Source organism: Parus major, chromosome 8 (assembly GCF_001522545.3).
Source record: "Parus major isolate Abel chromosome 8, Parus_major1.1, whole genome shotgun sequence".
Classification (NCBI taxonomy): domain Eukaryota; kingdom Metazoa; phylum Chordata; class Aves; order Passeriformes; family Paridae; genus Parus; species Parus major.
Genome location: NC_031777.1, coordinates 969,668 through 988,492, shown reverse-complemented (window position 1 = coordinate 988,492; position 18,825 = coordinate 969,668). Strand labels below are relative to the sequence as shown.

The window sequence follows — 18,825 nt, the reverse complement described above, 5'->3', positions numbered from 1 at the left end:
GCTGAGCCCCCCAGGCTCTCAGGGCTCACATCTGCTCTAACAGCATGAAGGCTGCTTTGGGGTGTGTGCTCCCCGTTTGCCTCGCACCCTTCTGCTTCCCAAAGCCACAGCACTGAGAGTAGCAACGGTGGGGAGGCATTTCCTAGCTGACACAATGACTTCTCTTTATTATCTTCAGCTGCTATTTATCTTTTTATAAACCCTTGAGTATGAGAACATGCAGATCTGAAGATGGTGCTGGGCCAAGTAACGTGTGTTAAGTTTTTAGTGACTTAAGAAGCTTCTATCTTGTATAAACAGAGGGATCCAGGGATTTGCCACGCAAGGTTTAACCTAACACAGAGTAACACTGGCAGTGTTGGATTTCCCTCTGGAGGCAGTGCTTTGCTGGCTGCTGCTGCTTGGATGACAATTTACTGCATTTAGATCACCATATGAAAAAAGCTACTTGGCCACCTGTGTCCTCTCCACCCGCTGCCCCCTCAGTGGCTCTCACCCCTGGAGTTGAAGGTTCGTTGCATCAATAGTCAGATTTGTTCTGTTCACCCCTGTCCAGCTGTCTTTATATGATGCCAGTGGTCCCTAAACGGTTTCCAGTTTCTGTCTGTAACACAGCAACGAGCACTTAAACTGTGCCACGAGAATAAAAGAAACCTTATCAGATTACTGAGAGCTTTCTCTCAAAGGTGCATTCTTTATATCAGAGCTGCATCGCACCACCTCCTTGCCCACAGTGTGCTGGAAAGTAGAATCAAGTCAAAATAAATGCCTTTTTAATTGTATCCTCTAGTATTCTAGCTGTAGGACAGTACTGTATGATACTTCTGTGAATGTAAGATATCCTGTACCTGCTTATGATATGTAGTAGTGACTGTGCTATACTGGAGCTGTTTTTAATAATGTTATTCTAGAGGTTTTTTTCCAGACAATGATTGAAAAAGCTAATAAAAAGCACCAGGTACCACATCAGTAGCAGAATTTGCTGGTTTTTTCTGGGATTTTGGTTTTTTTTTCCTTTTTTTTTTACGTTTTTTGGAAGGAAGAGTTGAAAGTCTAATGTGTATAATTTTGTTCAAATGACTGCAGAAGCTGGAAAGGCTGTTGCTGCTATTGATGCCTAGTGAATCGCTATTGGTTATCTTTTTATATAAATATATATATAATTTGAATTTTTGGAAACTAGCTGTGATGTCAACTTTGGAAAAAAGTATCCCACTTGTAGTGTGAGTTGGCATTGTACAGAAATTAACAGCCATATTGGTCTAGAAATGTTAAACTTAATTTTTTTTCCATTTGTACAGGGGTAACGCACTGTATGAAATATGTACGGTCTTATTTACATGGGTTTGATTACAGAAACTAATAAAGTATTCTCTAAATAAAGCCCCTGGCTGCTCTCATGATTGCTGCAGGAGGTGAGTGGAGCTCCCAGGGAAAGGCTCCTGAAGGAAAATGCTCCCAGAAGCTCCTCTGTGGCCTCTGGATGGGAATTGCTGGGAATTGCAGTGGGTGGAGCTGGGGGTTGTTGAGGCAGGAGCTGGGATGATGCCGGTTGTCCCCTCAGCCAGTGAGTGACTCTGATCCCTCAAGTTCTGCCTTTCATATTTCCCAGGTTCTGTAGTGCACTGGTAACTCTGAGCTCCATATGAAGTGTCAGCCAGTTCTCCTCACAGCTCAGGCACACACAACAATCCTTTTCCAGCCCCACAACCAAGGACAGCGCTGCAGCTCCAGCCCCAAAAAGCACAACCAGCAGCGAATTGAGGAGAGCAATCTGGGAGGATGGGACTGCATCACCTGCAGCTGGAATTGGACAATTCACCCAACATGGAAATGGACCAAAACTGATCAAAGTGTGAAAACTCATAACCTCCACCTTGGGTGGAGCCTTGGCCAGGCTCTTGCAGTGCCCAAGGTGCATCCTTTGAAGGATTTTTAATAAATCCCTACTTTATTCCTTTAACTCTGTCTACCCCTGTTCCAGGCAGCCTCTGGAGGCACCAACAGCCCCAGGGGAAAGGGATGAGTTCAGGGAGCCTGCCCTGCCCTGCCCTGTGGGATCGGGACAGGCAGGATGTGTTCAGCCGCCACCAGAGGGAACTTGGTCCTACAAACACCGGGAACCTTTGGTGTCTTGGGCTCTGAGGAGTAATTCCTGCCTGGGGAGGAGGTGCTGGCTGGCTCTGCACCTCTGGGGAAAGGGAGGATGCAGCCAGGAGTGTTGGGGTGGCTCTGCAAGCACCACCAGGAGCTGGGCAGGTTGATCTTTGGTCAGAGGTGTTGCTGCCAACGCTGGGGTGGGGTGGGAAGCAGCAGCTCAGGGCCACCAGAGGAGCTGGAGTCCATTCCTGCCCAGGCTGGTTTTGTTCAGGGTAAAACTGCAGCAATAGGGAGTAAATCTGAAGTGCTGGAATCCACAAATGCAGCCGTGGGCAGAAGGAACCTCTGAGCAGGTCACACTCGGGGTAAATCACCTTTTTCCCAAGGATCTGTAGGAGCACAGCTCCAGTAAATGCTTGGAAAGGAGGGTGGGCATGGACTGAGTGAATGTGGACACTGCTTCCATCTAGAAATGGGCTATAAAAGTAACTGAGTTGTGGTCATCTTTCCCTGCCCTGAGGTTGTCTTCAGCTTGTTTCATCTTAAAAGGACACCCCAAAAAGGGGAACTCATTCACTCTTCTATTTTTAAGGAAATGCTGCTGAAAGGATTACTGTTAAATTCTGTAGTAATAAAACCATTGGGAAGTCAGAGGGGTTTCTCACAGTCGGCTGTGGGAATGTACCAGGCTTTGGACTATCAAAGGGAGTTTTTCTGCAGAAGTTTAATTAAAAGTAAATGTGCCTCCAAATAACCCAGGTTTGATGTGTGCCTCTCCAAAACCCCAAACCACGCCAGCTGCCTTTGAGGCCAGGTGGAGCTTTCAGTCATTGACCCCGGTTGATGGAGTTGTTTCATGACATTTAATCAGATAACTTGCTCCTGGCTATTTACACTGGAGTAGCTCTTGCTTTTTTTTAATTTGAATGGGATTTGGTGTGTGATCTCTTTTCTAGGACTCTGGTCATCAGAAATAATTGTGCTGAACCTCCCAGAAATCAGGGAACAATTTTCTTCAGGGAATTCAATTTCTTTTCCTTAATAATGTTGAGGCTGTGAAAAGGTTGTAACTTTTCTCCAGGGCAAGAGCCAGAGGGGGGTTAAATGTGACTGGGGCCAGATCCAGCACCCCCCTGGGCTCAGGCTGGCTTCTTGCTGGGATGTGGGCAGGGAGGGCTTGTTTTCCCAAAGCCTGTTAAGTAAAGCAGTGTATTCAGCGCTGTTCAGCTCCAGCCCAGCTTTCTGGAAATCCTGTGTACATTGGCTTGTCCTCCTTTATTTTCTCAGTCAATTAAGAGATGGACTTGCCAGCCTGAAAGGCCCCTGTGCGGGGAGGGCTGGGAGCTGTCTGCCCTCGGTGTCTGGGCTCACCGAGGTGCTGCTGCTCCCCGGGGCTCTGCACAAACCCTGCCTTTCATCCCGGGCCTTGGCTCAAACCCCCGGGGAGCTGTGGGGTGTAGGGGGACTCCAGCCTCACCTCCTGTCCTGTTTTGGGCCAGAAATGCCTTTCTCCCACCCTTGGTGGCAGGTTTGCTGGGCACTGGCTGCTGCCTGCTTGGCTCTCTCCAGGGCTCCCAGCTCTGGGTGTGACAGTGACAGGGTGATGAGTTCCTGACCCCCCTGGGCTGAGCCCTGCTGCAAATCCTGGGGACAGCAGTACCCAGGGGGATCCTTCACCAGCCCTGGCTCAGGTGAGATTCCCAGCCTGGCTCTGGGCCTGCCCTGGAGCAGGAATGAATCTTTCAGCCTCCTCCCTCTTCTGGGCTCCCACCTGCTGCCCACCCTGCAGCTTAAACAAACTTATCTTCCACAGATCATCTCACTTTTTACAACCATTGCATATTTTCCCAAAATAAAGCGTGGGGGATGATGGATGAACCAAATGCTTCATTGTGATACACAAATACACAGTGCTACACCTAAGACAACAGTGTTAATGTTGGGAGGACAGCAATGGGGTGAAGCATCTCACTGAAAATCCCTGGAGCTGCAGGTGATCATCACAAGTGTCCCACTGTGTTCTCTGTCCTTTTCCACTGCTCCAGTACCTGGTGTATTCCTGCCTTCCAAAACGTGGCATTTTCCTGCTCTCAGTTTTACAGTTCCCCCACCAGCACCTTCAGCCTGTAGGTGCATCAAGAGGGGCACCAGCCCACCACACTCCCTGGAAAACAGGCTTGGTGAGGCAGCAGTGGTGCTGGGCAATGTTTATTGGGCCAGGACCCTGTGCAGCCCCTGGGGACTGTGCTTGATGCTGCCCCAAATGCCAGAGGAAGAAAGAAGCCTCCTCCTCCTCCAAGCTTTCTACCATAAATAGATAAAACAGCGTGGTTTGGTGTGGGGAGAGCTGCTGGCCTGGAATGTAAAGCTGAAGCACATGGCTGGAAGGGCTGGGTACCGAGAGGCCATCCGGCTGCAGGATGCCCTGCCAGCACTCCTCACCCCTGCTCTCTTGGCTGCATTTTTTTCCTCTCAATAAAACAAGGCTTGTGCAATGTGTGTGTCTGTATTTTCTGCTGCTTTTCAGCCTACTCGATGATTTTTGGAGGTGGCTGAGCTCCAGGATGGCCCTGGGCACTGGGAGTGTGGGATGCCAGTGGAGCTTGTGGGATCTCTGCATGAGAGCTCTGCAGGGCTGGAGCCTGGAAACAACAGAACCTGACCCCATGGAGGGGATCACAGCCCACAACTAGGGAAAAAAATGTTTATTTTAAGGCAGGATCCTCCTGCACAGCTCTTCTACCACCTGTCCTGCCCAGCCCTCACCATGCCTGAATTCTCCCTGCTCAAATTCAGGCTGGGTGCTCAGGGAGAGTGCTGGAGCAGCTCAGGGCTGGGTATTGCTGTGACCCTTCCCAAACCCACCGAAGCTGATGAGAGCCATTTCCCTGGCTCTGCCAGGCTCTGGAGCAACGCTTTATCTCTCTCTGCTGCACTTGAGCACAACGGGATGTGGCTGGGCAGCGTGCGGCCCCCAGCAGCACCCGAGGCTGTGTCGGGGGAAACGGGAGGGAAGCGGGGTGCCAAGGCACGCACCAGGGTCCCGGGGGCAGAGACGGGGCACTGCCAGCCCCGGCTCACGGCCGGGACAGGCGGACGGGGTAGGTGACCATGTTGAAGCTGTCCCAGGCGAAGAGCTGCCGCTCGGCAGGGTTGTAGTCCAGCATGCTGAGGTAGCGGAAGCGGTTCTCGAAGGGGATGCTGAGGGCCCGGCTGCTGCCCGTGGCGGTGTCGTAGGCGAAGTTGACGGTGGCGTTGGGAGCCGAGTAGCTGCTGACGGTGTAGAGGGTGCCGCAGATGAGGAAGGCGTTGGCCACCCCTCTCTTGCGGATGTTGGTCTCCCAGGTCCGACGGATCTCCAGCGTCTCGGGGTCCAGCTTGGAGAGCACGATGGCTCCCCGTGCCTTCTCAGTGCTGTAGATGACCCAGAGCCCCGTCTCATCCACCGCCAGGTCGATGTCGGTGTAGCCCCCCCAGGAGTAGGGGTACTGGCCGTGGTAGCCGGCGCCGGGGATCTCCCTCTCGGCCGTGATGCTCTCTCCCCGCAGGTCGTAGCGGGCCACGGAGCGGGAATGGCGGGGCTGGAAGAAGAGCCCGCCGCGGTAGATGACGGCCCCCGTGCTCTCCAGGGGCCGCGGCAGGATGTGCACCTTGGCGGGGTAGCCCCGGGCCAGCTGCTCGGCCTCCTCGTACTGGAAGAGCTGGCGCACTTCGGTGCCCACGGTGTCCACACGCCAGGTGTTGTCCCGCGTGAAGGGCGGCACGGGCTCGGGGTCCTTCATCCACACGCCGTACTTGCCCGCGATGGAGTCCGCCCGGCCGAACACCACGGGCTCTCCCACCCACACCAGCTGCCCGCAGCCTGCTCGGGGACAGGACGGGACAGACAGGGGTCACCGCCAGCCCCTCGTGAGCAGCGGGACCCGGGGCCGGCCCGGCGTGCCCGTACCTGAGTCCTCCTTGCCCGGGCGGCCGAGCGCCGTCTCCTCCAGCAGCCGGGACACGGGAAGCTCGCTCCTCTCCGACTGCAGCTCCTGGTAGCTGAGGGGCTGCGGCTCCCAGCGCGGCGCTGCAGCGGGGCCGGGCACAGCGTGAGCGGGGCTAAGCCAGCCCCCCGCACCGCCCGCCTGCTCCGGCCGTGCTCAAGGGGCTCCGGGCTGGGCTGCCGCCGCCCGAAATGCCTCGGGCAGGAGCCCGGTGCCCTCTCCCACTGCAGCAGGGCACATCTGCGACTATCTCTCGGGGGGAAACTCCGAATACCCCAGATTAGCACGGTACATCACCCCTCTGCTGCGGGGCAGGCGATGGGATGAGGCGGGGTGGGGAGGGAGGTGTGGGGCAATGGGCTGCGACCTCCCAGCAAGGCTGAGCAGGGTCCCCAAGAGTGGGTGCACAGCATGGGGGCCACACAGGGCTCACTTACCCTTGGCGGGGGCACGCAGCGTGTCCCGGCCGGACCCCTCTCTGCCGGGGGGGCAGCGGGCGGCCCGCAGCCGGGTGATCTCCTGGGCGCTGCTCTCCAGCCGCCTGCCCAGCTCCTCTTTCTCCCGCTCCAGCCGCCCCTTCTCCTCCTCCAGCCGGGACTTGGCCCGCAGCAGCTCGCCGTACGCAGCCTCCAGGCGGGCGGCCGCGGCCACTTGCTGGGGGTCCCGTGCGCCCCCCGGCTCGGCTCCCCGCGGCCCCGAGCCCCCCGCTCCTCGCTCCCGGCTCTCCAGCCGACTCAGGCGGGCGGCGAGGGCGGCCAGCTCGGCTCGCAGCTCGGGCACGCCACCGGCAGCCTCGGGACAGGCGGCCTCCACGGGGCTGGCGACCGTGAAGGAGTAGGTGCAGTGCCCGGAGCTGTCATGGGCGCGGCGGAGGAAGGCGGTGTCCGCCCGGCCGCCCAGGGCCACGGAACCCCAAAGCAGCACCCAGACCCCCAGCATGGCCCCGGCGCCGCCCCTGTGAGCGCACCGGCCACCGGCTCCCGCATTTATAGAGGGTCGGGGCGGCGAAGGGCGGGCGAGCCGGAACCTTCCAGATGCCTGAGGGGGTACCGGCACTGCCCCGCCGCCTCCCCGAGGCCGTGTGCCAGGGGCGGGCGGGCCCGGGGCCGAACCCCATGGGGTCCGCTCGGGGTCGGGACCTGAACCGAACCCGCCGGTCCCGCCCCGCCTCAGAGCGGCCCCGCCTCAGGGAGGCCCCGCCCCACCTCAGATGGCCCCGCCTCAGAATGGCCCCGCCCCGCCTCAGGGAGGCCCCGCCCACTTTCCCGCTCGTGTCTCCGCCCCCGGGCCGCCCGCCATCGGTAGCTCGGCGCTCGGCGCGGCGGGCGGAGCGCCGCGCGGTCGATGTGACGGGGACTCTCCGGCACCGGCCATTTCCCGCCGGCCCGGCCCGGCCCGGTGAGCGCGGGGGCGGCGGGTCCCGTCCTGGGCCTGCCGGGCGCTCCCTGCTCTCTCCTCCAGGCTTCTCCCCCCGGGCACGGAGCCCCACGGCACACACCGGCCATGCCTCCCAAATTCAAGCGGCACCTGAACGACGACGAGGTGACGGGCTCGGTGAAGAGCGAGCGGGTGAGTGCCTCTCCCGCGGGGCTGAGCGGGCTCGGTGCCCACGGCCGGGGTGCCTTGGCCGGGTCTCCCGGTGCTGCCGCAGCGTTCAGCGGGGCCCAGCTGCCCGGAGCGCGGTGTCCGGGCTGTCCGAGCGCCAGCCCCGGGCCGTGTGTGTCACCCCAGCCTCGGTACGGCTGTTTTGGGAACCTGTTGCGGCTCCTTCAGTCTGCATCACCGGGAGATACCGGTGTGCTCCAGCCTCCTGCCCTTCCGCGGAGCCTGGCAGGGACACGGCCTGGGAGTGAAGTCACCCAGTGCTTCACAGCTGATTTTTTCCCCTGTCACTACGGTCCCCTCACATTTCAGGCTTTGAATACAAGTCCCAGTATTGCCTGGTTTGGACAGAGTGTGCTGAAGCTGGCTTTGGGCTGTGGTCAGAAATGCTGCTGCAGCTCCCGACAGCTGTCAGCGAGACCAGGAGCCCGTGCTGCCAAGAGCAGATTGCTCCTCCCCGGAGGGAAGCAGCGGCTGGAACTATTGCATGGTGTTGCAGGTTTGCTTGAGTCGATTGAGCAAATCTGACAGAATGGAAATGTAGGTGAGCTTCTACATCAGAGCATCAGGCTTGCAGGTGGGAGCCCAGATCTACACACGGGAAAGCAGCAGCTGTTGGTACCCCAAGAACCACCCTGGGCTCACCTCTTGAGTGTGTCACCTCCCTCTCTTGATTGTTTTTGACCCTGAGCAGAAATGTTTTTGTCCAGAACATTCAGGCTTCAGTGGGATTGTGGGGCTGCTCTTAAAAATCAGGTTTTGGATTCCCGGGGAGCCCTTTGGGGCGAAGCAGAGGAGCTGCCAGACCACTCTGCCCTCCAGCCCAAGGAAGCCAGTGTGTTCCCTTGTGGTCATCTCTCTTACACCTGCTGCCAGCAGATGGTGGGGAAACCACGTCCTCCAAATGCAGAGTGGATCTGATTTCCCCTGTGGATGGGACAGCCCAGGGTGGCCGTGGGTGATGCTGATATTTTGAAGCGCAGGGCTGGGGACTGTCTCATGAGAAGAGAGGGCCTTCCTGCACTCAGAGGATGTTGATTGCATCCTAAGGGCTGGAAATGCATGTGTGAGATGGTGATTGCTTATTGATGAGATGGTTTTTCTGTGTTTGCAGAGGAACCTGTTGGAGGAAGACTCAGATGAAGAGGAAGATTTTTTCTTGTGAGTTGGAATGCAGTGTCATACCTGCCAGTGGCTCTGAGACTGGGGGCTTGGGAATGAAAACCTTTGATTCCTTTGGGATGTTCTTCCAGAGCCTTGGCCCTTAAGCATGAATTAATTGGCGTGACCTTTGATAAGAGTGAGACGGATCCTAAGACATGGGAGGGACTGATGGGAGGTATGAAAACAATCCTCTGTGCTCAAGGCGTTGGTTCTCTCCTCTGTATCTTTTGGGTCTGGTTTAAAAACATGTTTTCAATGTACCTTCTGTCCTGATTGCTCTTTTCTGCCTGCAGGAGGGTGCCTTCTGGATCCAGATTTGGACCCAGGAATGACAAGATCAGGCAGTAAGTTGTTGTTCCTTAGTGTCCCAGAGATAATTATTTATTCTGGCACAGTGAGCTCCTGCTGTTGTCCTGTCGGAGTATTTCTGTGTAGCTCATCACATGAACATTCCTTGTGCCTGTGTTCTTCTAACTGACCTGTCCTACCTCACGTGTCTACAGCTAAAGGAAATCTCAGCTTTGATGCAACCTGTCAAGAAATTGTGTGTTGACAGAGGCAGAGGGATAAGATTACATCACAGTAGCTTATTGGAGTCTCTGAAGCCCTTGTTGTGTTCTGGTGGTGACCTGTTCCATGCTTTTGTGAGGCTCTTTCTCTACAGCACAAACCCTGAATTTTAACCTTTCCCAGCACCATTTTTTAATTTCTGATTTTACCTCATCCTGTAACATGCTCCTTAATGTTTCAAGAAAGTAAGTGTCAGGAGCACACCAGGACCATGGGTTTTGGGCAGCAGCTGCTCCTCTGGCATCCTCTTCTCCAGATGAAAGCCTCATACAGGTGACCTGGAGATGAACAGTGACTCACTGGGGTCAAAGCAGCTGGAAAACAGGAAACCATTACATCTGGAGGAGGAGTGGGGCAAGAAGGAAGGAGTGAACACTCTGGATCCTTCTCCCATCGAGTCATTTCCTGGATGATGCTTGTTCAGCTCCAGTTCTTTTTCTGCCTTTTCCTGTGAAGGATGTGGTGGTGGTGGTACTCAATCAAAAGTGTGGGGATACTTAGAGCCCCCTGGTCTGTGTTACCCTGTTTCCTTTGCTGATCTCTGTGGAGCCAGGACAGAGATCTGTGTGGGGACTGCTGCCCAGGCATTGTTCAGACTGGGTCTTGTTTGCAGCCTGAGTGTGGCTCTTGGTTAGGGCTTTTTTCCATGCCAGGAGGAAGCCAGCACAGCTCTGGCATGACTCATTGCCACCATCAGCATTAGGCTGTGCTTGTTATCTCGAGGAGTGAAGGGCACTTGAGCTGCACAAGAGGCAGAGGGCAGGTGGCTGCACCCTGAGTTTTCAGGGCATCTCTGTTCCCTCCAGAGCGTGAGGATGCTGTTGGTAGAGAGGAACTGCTCTTTGGAGTAAGCCAGTGTGGATAGAGCCTCCCTTCTAGGGGATGATCTGGAGGGAATGAGAGTTTAGTTGATGAGTGGGGTCTCACCTCCATAGAAGGGTAGAGATGGGATAGTGTCTATCCCTTCATCCTCCTCTGCTGGACAGCACCTACAGTGTCTGCTGTGTTCCTCTTGGTGGGAGAAAACAGCTCTTCTCTTTCCACTGCCTTAGCCTGGCAGGAGGGAGCAGTGGCTTAGGTAGAGGAGGGCACTGCACCTGTGAAAAGGAAGAAAAGTGAAAGAAGCATTTAACCAGGAGCTGGTGGGTCCATAGGTGTGATGTTACTAATGGCCCACACACGAGGCTTGCCCTTTGCCAGAGGTTGCCTGGATATAGTGGATGTGACATGGAATATGTCCCTTGGGCTATCAAGGGCCTACATCTGTGGAGCATCTAGAGCATCTGTTACAAAACAGAATTTATTTTCTGCTCTCATCAGTGTTGATTGCTTTGTTTAATAAGCACTTACACCACGCAGTCATCACTTCTTGTCATGGAGATCACTATGAAGCTTCTGATCAGCTCAGCCCTTGTGCTGTAGGGATCAATGCCTGGTCTCATAGTGAGTCAGTTTTCTTTGTCTCAACAAAGAAAGGGTTGGGTGGCTGCTGAAAAACTGTAAGCAAAAGACATTTTAAAGAGAAATTTGAGCATTTGGAGAGCTGAGGCATAGCTGGGCAGAGCTAGAGAGGCCATGGCAGTACAAGGCTGGAGGAACGAGGTGTGAAGATGAGTGTAAAAGGAAACTGGGTGGAGGATTGGGTAGAGGAAAAAGTGATGGGATTATGGGAGCAAAGGTGTGGAACATGTTAAACGTGAGGGGCAAGACTGGAAAGTTTTCCTAGTTGTCCTTGGCAGGAAAGGGGAATGGATTGGGTCAGGGTGGAGTTTGGCAGCAGAGACCCTCAAGACTGGCTCAGCTGTGGGGAACATTGCAAACCTTGTAGGGGGAAAGAGGTCAGCAACAGTGACAGGAGGATGTGTCAGTCCCCTTCAAGCTGAGCTTTGTCCTGCTGTGTCTGGAAGCTGCTTGGTTGGGGTGGACTCTCCTCTGGTAATTGAGAGGCCACATGGGGTCCCTTTGGCTCCTTTGAGGTCTCCCAATCCCCAGGGTGAGCTGGGGAAATGCAGCTTTAAAAGGACTTTTATCCTTTTCCCCAAAGGTACAAAGAACAGGTAAGGGAGAGCTGATCTCCTTTCTGTGCCTTTGCTTTGAGGCTTTGGAAGAAGTGCTGAATGGGTGCACAAGAGTCTTTTCAAGGGAAGCTGGGATGTTCATCTTCCAGCTGGATTTCTTTTATATGGAAAAGGAGCTTCTCATCACAGACAATCTTTTCAAAAATTCTGCTAAAATCAGCCCCTTTTCTACACTGCTTGACTCACTTTGCTGCTGATGTTTGTGCTTTCAGGGAACTGTGCCATTGGGTTCTTGTCCATGCTGCTGCTGAGGCTCAGCATGGTGCTGGGGTTCCCCAGGAGCCTCTTGGTCTCTGTGAATCCCTCACTGTGCTGCTTTGGGGGGCAGTTGGGGTCAGCATTTCCAGCCCCAGTGGCTCTTTGGGGAAGGGTTTGAACTCTTGAGGAAAGAGCTGACTGCAGCTTCCCAGGGCTCATTGCAGGTTGTGCAGTGAACCCCAGCCACAGCCAGGCTTTCATCTGAAGGTGATACCAAGACCATGTTGACAGATACCATTCTTGTTAGAATCCTTCCTATGACTGAAAGGCTTCAGGAATGCACAGACTGCTGTTTTCCTCCCAGCTGGGACTAAGCAGGAACTTCAATCCAGAGCTTTGTGGTGTGGTTCAGCACTGCTACCCTGTTGTTGGGAACAGCAGGGCTCTCTGCAGGAGCTGGGGACTGCTGTGCAGCGCTGGCCTCCTGCCTCTGTGCCCTCCATCTGTGTTGGCTCTCCCTCCTGTTCCTTCTTCCCCAGGTGGCTGCCACAGCAAGGGGTGTTTGGGTGTTATTTGCACCAAAATACACACTGTTAATATCACTGAGGTGGAAAACTGGAGTGTGTCATGCTGGCTGCAAACAGCCAGCTTGGAGACAAGCAGCACATCCCATGGTGTGTGCACAGCCTGTTTACAGTGTCTGGAGAATGCAGCACTGTTGTTAGCCCAGCACCCTGACCAGTCCAGGCAGGTTTTCAGTACCTAACCCAGTGTAGCCAAAATGGAAAGGCTTATTCCTCCCACTCTGGAAGAGCAGAACACAGGAAAAGAGGAGTCTGAAGCAAGCTGAGTGCCATTGGATCTCATTGCTTTGATGGGGTATGTTTGCTGTCCTTGTTAAAAGCATCAGACTTCAGTAATTAGTAAGAAATAAGGTCGTGGGAGACATATTTCATGTTTTTGTCTTGCTCCCTTTCCTGGCGGGTATTTGTTCCACTTTATTTCTCTTGGAAATCTGGCAGGAGTAAAGCTCATGAAGTGTATGTGTCAAAAGCCCATAGCTCCCCAACAGGAAATACACTTTGTGTTAGAGGACTCATTCCCTCTTGCCAAATAAAACAAGAAAATATTTTCTTCTTGATGTGACTTGAGTTTCCTACCTCAGGCATACCAAGTTAGTGAGGATTTTTGAATTAGTTCTGAAGCTGCTGGGCTAATACATAGGCTGAGCATTTTCAGCCTCCTCCTTGAGAGGCAGCAGTAAAGGGTGGGAGAGAGCAGAAAGCAAGGTCTGGTTAAGGTGCTGTGTGGAGGTCTGAATTTCCCTGGCTTGGCCTCTTCCTTCCTGTTCTTTGCTTTGTTGTTTCATTGTTTATTTTCCCCAGATGGCAAAACAGTGCTACATGGATATACACAGTATCTGTACTCCATGGGAGTCAGCACCTCAACATTCCTGGGAGTTTATAAGCCTTGATTTCTTTGTGCCTCCATTCTCTGTGAAATGTTCTTTTGGGGATAGCTGACAGCTTGCCCAGGGTTTGGGCAGGTAACAAGGGCCCCTAGCATTCTGCCAGCAGCTCAAGTGAGAGCAGACAGGATGCTGAGAAGCTTGGGCACTAAGGGTTTGTGCTCCATAGCTCTCCCCCAAATGCTGTTAAGCCACCACAGCAGCTTCAAGTTACCAGCCTGTTTTGTCTCCAACACTTTGGGGTGTCCCAAGACTCCAGCAGCACCTCTCAAGGCTCTGACCTGCACTGGCAGGGATACAGGTGGTGTTGCATTGCTCTGCAAGTTCCTAGATGCATTCTAACCTTGTGTGTTCCCATTCGTTAGTTGTACCAAGATAACTTGGTTACAAATCTCTTGTGGGAGGAAATCTCTCTATTTTCAAGCCAGAAAATGATTTTAGAAACATTTACATACTGCAAATGTAGACTTCTGCGTGTGAAGCCGATGTTTGAGGCTTAGAGGTTTTGCCAAGTTGGCTCATCTGGGGTAGCAGATGTTGTTCCTCTCGCCCCAAGCTGTAGCTGCATTGCTGGCAGCTCCAAGCTGGGACTTGTTGTTGTGCCAAGGTAAGGAAAGCCCCTTGCAGAACGTGCCTGCTCGTCACCCAGTGCCCCAGGGATGGGCCATGGGGCTGTGTGTCCTGTGTGGGGTGGACACTTGGCTCCACAGGGCACTGCTGTGCATTTCCTGGGCAGCATCCTCAGTGCCACCTTCCCAGAGCTCTGCCACTCGCCTCTGGCTTTGTAAAACAAACAGTGGATCAGAACAGGCTCCTGGGCACGGGGCAGTTCCTGCTGAGAGGTCTTTGGGGATTATCTGTGCCCTTCCCTTCCCGATAAGGAGCTCCTGGCAGGCAGTTCCTGTCAGTGTGGAAGGCAGGAGCTGCCGCTGCCCAGTGTAGGTGGGTTCAGAGAGATGCTGCTCCCACAGACTCTGTGATGCAGCAGAGAAGACAGGTTCCTTTCTTATGCTGCCCTAAATAAAGCAGATTTTTACATGTTCTGCTGGAGTCCAGCATGTGCCTTATCACAGCTGTTGACTCAGAAATTGGTTTCAGAGGAGGTGCCTGGCTCTTTTAGCTCTGAAAGCCACAGTGCAGTGGTGCTGGAGAGCTCGACCTGAAAGGCTAAGATGGGAAACCCCTTGATATTTAGAGATGTGGAACTCTTTCTAGAGCTTTCTGGGGGGAAAAAAATGTCCTTTAATGGCTCTTCTCACCTGAATTTGGAGCAGTAAGTAAATATAAGCAAGTGATGTGACCACTGTTGCTGGTTGCAGCTGCTCCTCATCAGCACAGATGTCTGCTTGGTGAGAGGCTGGTAGCTGGTAGAAGAAATAGGTCAGTGTGAACCTATGTCTGTAATGAATTAATGAATGAATAAATTAATTAGAGGCATGGTGGTGAGAACAGAGCCCTGTTTCTGGTTCTGCAGTGCCCCATTGACTGGCCTTGAGTCTGTCTTGGCCTCAGTTTTGTGGGCCATGGGGGAGGATTTGCTGTTTCTCTTTGGAGCTGTTTCTGTTTTGTTGCTTCCAAGATCCTGCTGTTGCCTTTCTGGGAACGGTATGTCTCAAACAATGTATTGTTATCACTCTGGCCTCAAGAAAATCCTCATTTCTATCTCCAGGAAAATAAGTGTGTATTAGCTCCAAAATACAAACCAGGATGGAGCAGTACTTTTCCACCAGGAAAATTTTTCTGTCTTGCCAGTGTAGTTTTTTTTTCTGGAGTGAATAAATGCATTTTTAATAACCCTACGGGTGTGATTTAGGCTACTGTTCACTGAAGGCTACCCACAGAGTTGTGTAACCTATGAGAAGATGAATTATAACTTGGTTTAGTTCTTATGAGCCATTTCTTTGCTATCCTCTTGATGCCCCTGGCAGAGTGGGTTTAATTTAGCAACTCAGTTCCTGGAGGAGGGAACTGATTTAATTTTACCTCAAGTTATTGAGCAAGGGTGTGATTTAGAGTTCTGTGAAATGTAGAAAGATAAGTTATGGTTTTTATACTTCTTCTTTCCCCTCTGTGAGCTCTTCTGTAGCAGAGGTGCCCACCAACAGCAGTTAGTGTTTTTTCATACTGCATTTGTGTGTTAAAGGTGTTAGAAAGGGTGTCCCACTTCTGCTGACTTCCCAATGCTCTCTCTGAGCCCCTTGTGTTCCCTTGCTGTTCCTGGGATTGCCAGAGATCAACCTATGCAATGCCATGCCTCTGCCTTTCTCTGCATCCCATCAACCTCTTTCCACCATTGTGCCCTTTCATTTTTGTGGGTGAGCTCTCAGATCCCACCAGGCTGGGCAGCTCTGGTGCTCACTTCTGCCTCTCACGCTGCCTTTGCCCTGCCCCAGTGTCCAGAACCAGGTGGATGAAGTCATCGATGTCATGCAGGAGAACATCACCAAGGTGATCGAAAGGGGCGAGCGGCTGGACGACCTGCAGGATAAATCAGGTGTGATACGAACACAGCTCTGCTGGGCCAGGTTAACCTGGTTCAGTTCTGAAAGCACCTCATGTCAGACCTGAGCTTACATTTCTGTCCCTCCTGAGAGTGGTGTTGCTCAGCCTCAGGTTGCAGATCTGGCTTTCTGCTGACTCTCTCCCCACCTTTACCTGCTGCTCTTTGCAGAGGCATTAGTTTGGAGCTGTCTGGGTGCTGGGATCTAGCTGGTCCTTCAAGCAAAGCAAAGATAGATTGGTCTGTCTTCTGGCACTGTCCACTGGCTTGCAGAGCAAGTTGCTGTCCTCAGAGAGCAGCCAGTACAGAGGGAGCACAGTGGGAGTTGTCTGTGTGCTCTGGTGAAGGGCGTCACATTGACCCTGCTTTGGTGGCTTTGGTGAATCATGCTCTGGTTGGGTCTTTCATTGCATGGAACTCAGTGCAGTTAGGAGAACAGGTGAGTGGGTGCTCTGGCAGTGTGTGCACCACTGAACTGACTCCTTTCTTTCCTTTAATAGACAGTTTATCAGACAATGCAGCAGCCTTTAGCAAAAGAGCCAAGCATCTCCGAAGACAGATGTGGTGGCGAGACTGTAAGGTGAGCAAGGAGGGGAACAGGCAGGGCTGGGGTTGTGGAAGGGCTGCCTGGCCCTGGGAAGAGGTGGAGAAGCTCTGCTTCCTAGCTGAAAACATGCTGGGAGGCAAAGGCCTCCTTTCAGGTGGAAGCAGCTACCCCTGACACCTCGTGTAAGGTGCCTGTGTGCTCCTCTTGCAGATGAAGGCGATCATAGCGATGGTGGTGGTCATTCTCCTGCTCGTGATCATCGGTGAGTAGCTCCACATCAGCCCAGCCATGTCTGGCATGGACATATTGGTGGCACTCCGTGCTGTGAGTGACACTGCAGTGCTGTTATCCCTGAGGGACAGCACCTGAGCTGCTCCATGGGCTCCACTCTGCCTTAAGACACCATAAAGGTGCCTGCAGAGCATTCTGTGCTCCTCTTCTGCAAGGAGCAGGCTCAAACCAAGTCCTGTGACCAAAGAAAGCCAGCAGTGTCCTCTCAAACTTGTACTGACCCAGGGTTGGCACTGACTGATCCCAAGGTGGGTGGGAGTACATGGAAAAGTTTCAGGCTAGGGTAGTATCTTCCAGAAACATCTCTACATGTATCAGCCACCTTGCAGTGTAGCCTGCTGTGTACAGATGCTCTTCCCCAAAGTTGATGTGCTGCTTAATTTCCATCAAGTAGCTGTTGTGGATTTGCCATTGGTCCCTTCCCGTGCTCTCTGCCTTTCCTGGAGCTCCCCAGAGCAGAGATGTCACTGCTTTTCCTACCCAACAGCACATAATGACCAGAGCGTGTTTCTTCCAGGAAGGAATAATTGATCCCTCTCCCTGCAGAATGACATGTTCCAGGGATCCAGGCAACCCAGCATGGCAGTGCAGCTCTTCTGTGCCACTGGGTCTGGAGGGTTTCCTCCCACTGAAGTGCCCAGGGGCAGCTCTGTAACTGTTCTTGTTCCTTCAGCAAAGCCCTTGTGGCTTGTTGTCCTTCTGACACACAGCCTGCAGTGGGAGAGGCAAAGCTGGCAGCAGGGCTGAGAGAGAGACTGATGGAAAATCCCATCTGGTTTAGTTTTGGGAAGCTGGAAGGAGATGCAGATAGCTGGATATGTTGTCTAGCATGTGTGCAGACAGCAGATTGCTTTAGCTTGGGAACACTTCTGCTTGCAGCTGCTGGGTGTTTGTCACTGCAGAAATGGGGAGACTCCCTGGCAGGGATGGGTGTGTGCTGAGAGCTTCTTTCTTTGTGTTTTGCAGTCCCCATAGTCCTGAAGTACCGCTCCTGACAGGGCAGCTGGAGGCTTCGGTGGAGCTGCCTCTGGGATAACCAAACTGCTGTATAATTTAAGTGAGATATCTGTATATAGCTTGGAAGTTGTTTTGTTTTTTTCTCCTGGGAGCAGGAGGTGGTGGCAAGCAGCCAGTTCTAAGGGAGCGTTTTAAGAACTACCAAGCAACCTTTTTCCAGTCGAGTACCTGCTCCTGCTGTCAGACTATTTTTTTATAACACAAGATTCAGATCCCAAACAGCCTGTTTTGTGGAATTCTGGGTCTCTGGTTTGGAGCTGGCTACTTGCCCCTATGGTCTATCTGTATATATGGTTGAGTTATAATGTTATTAATAATAATAATATGGTTTGAGCAGCTGCCTGCTGTGGAAGGCAGAGCGGACTCTGTCTTTGAATGAGAAAAAAAGGAGGGGATAAATGTCTGAAGGGAAATATACCAATATATTATAGGGAACTGATTGTTTTGAGGACAACTGTGAGAGTGTTGTTTTTCTCTTGTTCAAAAAAAAGAAAAAAGAAAAAGAGAAAAAATTAATTGGGTTTTACAATCCAGAAGACTTTCTGGTCCTGCCATGGGAATGCACAAGCTCAGTGTTTTCAGTATTGCTGCTTACAGCTGTGACTAAAAACATTCCAGTAAACCTATTTTTGACTGTACATGTGGAGTTTTTTCACATCTTCATAAAACTTCATAAAGTTTTGGAGGACATTCAGGGCTCTCCGAGGTTGGGAGTCCCTGTTTCTTTGTGTTCTTAACCAAAAATAAGAAATGTGTGTAAAACCCAGCAAGCAGCATGATTATATAAAGACACAGCTGGAGAACAATTCTTCTGCCACCCATGCACAGTGAACAAGCCCAGTTCATATTCAGAGCTTTTTCACCATGGTGTGGTGGTTGTGGTCCTGAATGGCAGCAGATTTTGCTCCCTTGTTATCCAGTGGGGTGGGGATTATTCCCAGCCAGGGGCACTGGGGAGCTGTAGGGACCCCTGTGCTGGAATGAACAGGAACTGAGCTCCTCTATCCATGGGTGGGACTGTGGTGTTTTGGCCGTTTCCAGCCTTGGTCTCAAGTGCTGGTGGCACTTTTGTCAGCCCTTTATTTTTGGGAGCCTTCTCCTTTCCAGCCCTGAACCTGGCACTTCAGCTGAGCCAAGCTCTTCTGGTTCTCTTTTTGGGTTTTTTTCGGATGAGAGAAGTGTTGCCCTGCTGAGCACGTGTTTGAAATAATTCTGGAGAGGGGAAATGATGCCCCAGACAATTTCCAGTGCCGTGTCCCAACTTCCTCCTCTGTCCCTGCCCCCACGACCTTGTAGAGTTTCCA

The 18,825-nt window shown here is 52.8% G+C and overlaps 2 protein-coding genes across 3 annotated transcripts; one reads left to right on the top strand and one right to left on the bottom strand.

Moving 5' to 3' along the window:
• Positions 1-2,806: 2,806 nt before the first annotated feature.
• On the bottom strand, positions 2,807-7,232 carry MYOC (myocilin). Its single transcript, XM_015635601.3, has 3 exons — positions 6,524-7,232; positions 6,050-6,169; positions 2,807-5,962 (listed from the first exon to the last, which is right to left on the bottom strand). The coding sequence occupies exons 1-3, from the start codon at positions 7,023-7,025 to the stop codon at positions 5,178-5,180; spliced, it is 1,407 nt and encodes a 468-aa protein (XP_015491087.1). The 5' UTR covers positions 7,026-7,232; the 3' UTR covers positions 2,807-5,177.
• Positions 7,233-7,386: 154 nt separating this feature from the next.
• VAMP4 (vesicle associated membrane protein 4) lies at positions 7,387-18,159 on the top strand. 2 transcript variants are annotated; one of them, XM_015636809.1, is made up of 7 exons: positions 7,387-7,655; positions 8,803-8,849; positions 9,146-9,196; positions 15,560-15,660; positions 16,167-16,246; positions 16,424-16,475; positions 17,471-18,159. In XM_015636809.1, exons 1-7 carry the CDS (start codon positions 7,590-7,592, stop codon positions 17,497-17,499), a joined length of 426 nt encoding a protein of 141 aa, XP_015492295.1. In that variant the 5' UTR covers positions 7,387-7,589; the 3' UTR covers positions 17,500-18,159. The 2 variants fall into 2 exon arrangements, with proteins under 2 accessions (XP_015492295.1, XP_015492296.1); XM_015636810.3 differs by lacking the exon at positions 15,560-15,660 and adding an exon at positions 8,942-9,027 and having other exon boundaries at positions 7,467-7,655.
• Positions 18,160-18,825: the final 666 nt, after the last annotated feature.

Bases quoted from the DNA above. Each gene is read 5' to 3' on its own strand.
- MYOC (XM_015635601.3), bottom strand. From the start codon at position 7,025: ATGCTGGGGGTCTGGGTGCTGCTTTGGGGTTCCGTGGCCCTGGGCGGC. The intron at 6,170-6,523 runs GTAAGTGAGCCC...GCCCCGCTGCAG, and splicing joins GCTGCGTGCCCCCGCCAAGG to CGCCGCGCTGGGAGCCGCAG. The intron at 5,963-6,049 runs GTACGGGCACGC...GTCCCCGAGCAG, and splicing joins CCCGGGCAAGGAGGACTCAG to GCTGCGGGCAGCTGGTGTGG.
- VAMP4 (XM_015636809.1), top strand. From the start codon at position 7,590: ATGCCTCCCAAATTCAAGCGGCACCTGAACGACGACGAGGTGACGGGC. The intron at 9,197-15,559 runs GTAAGTTGTTGT...GCCCTGCCCCAG, and splicing joins AGGAATGACAAGATCAGGCA to TGTCCAGAACCAGGTGGATG. The intron at 16,476-17,470 runs GTGAGTAGCTCC...TGTGTTTTGCAG, and splicing joins TCTCCTGCTCGTGATCATCG to TCCCCATAGTCCTGAAGTAC.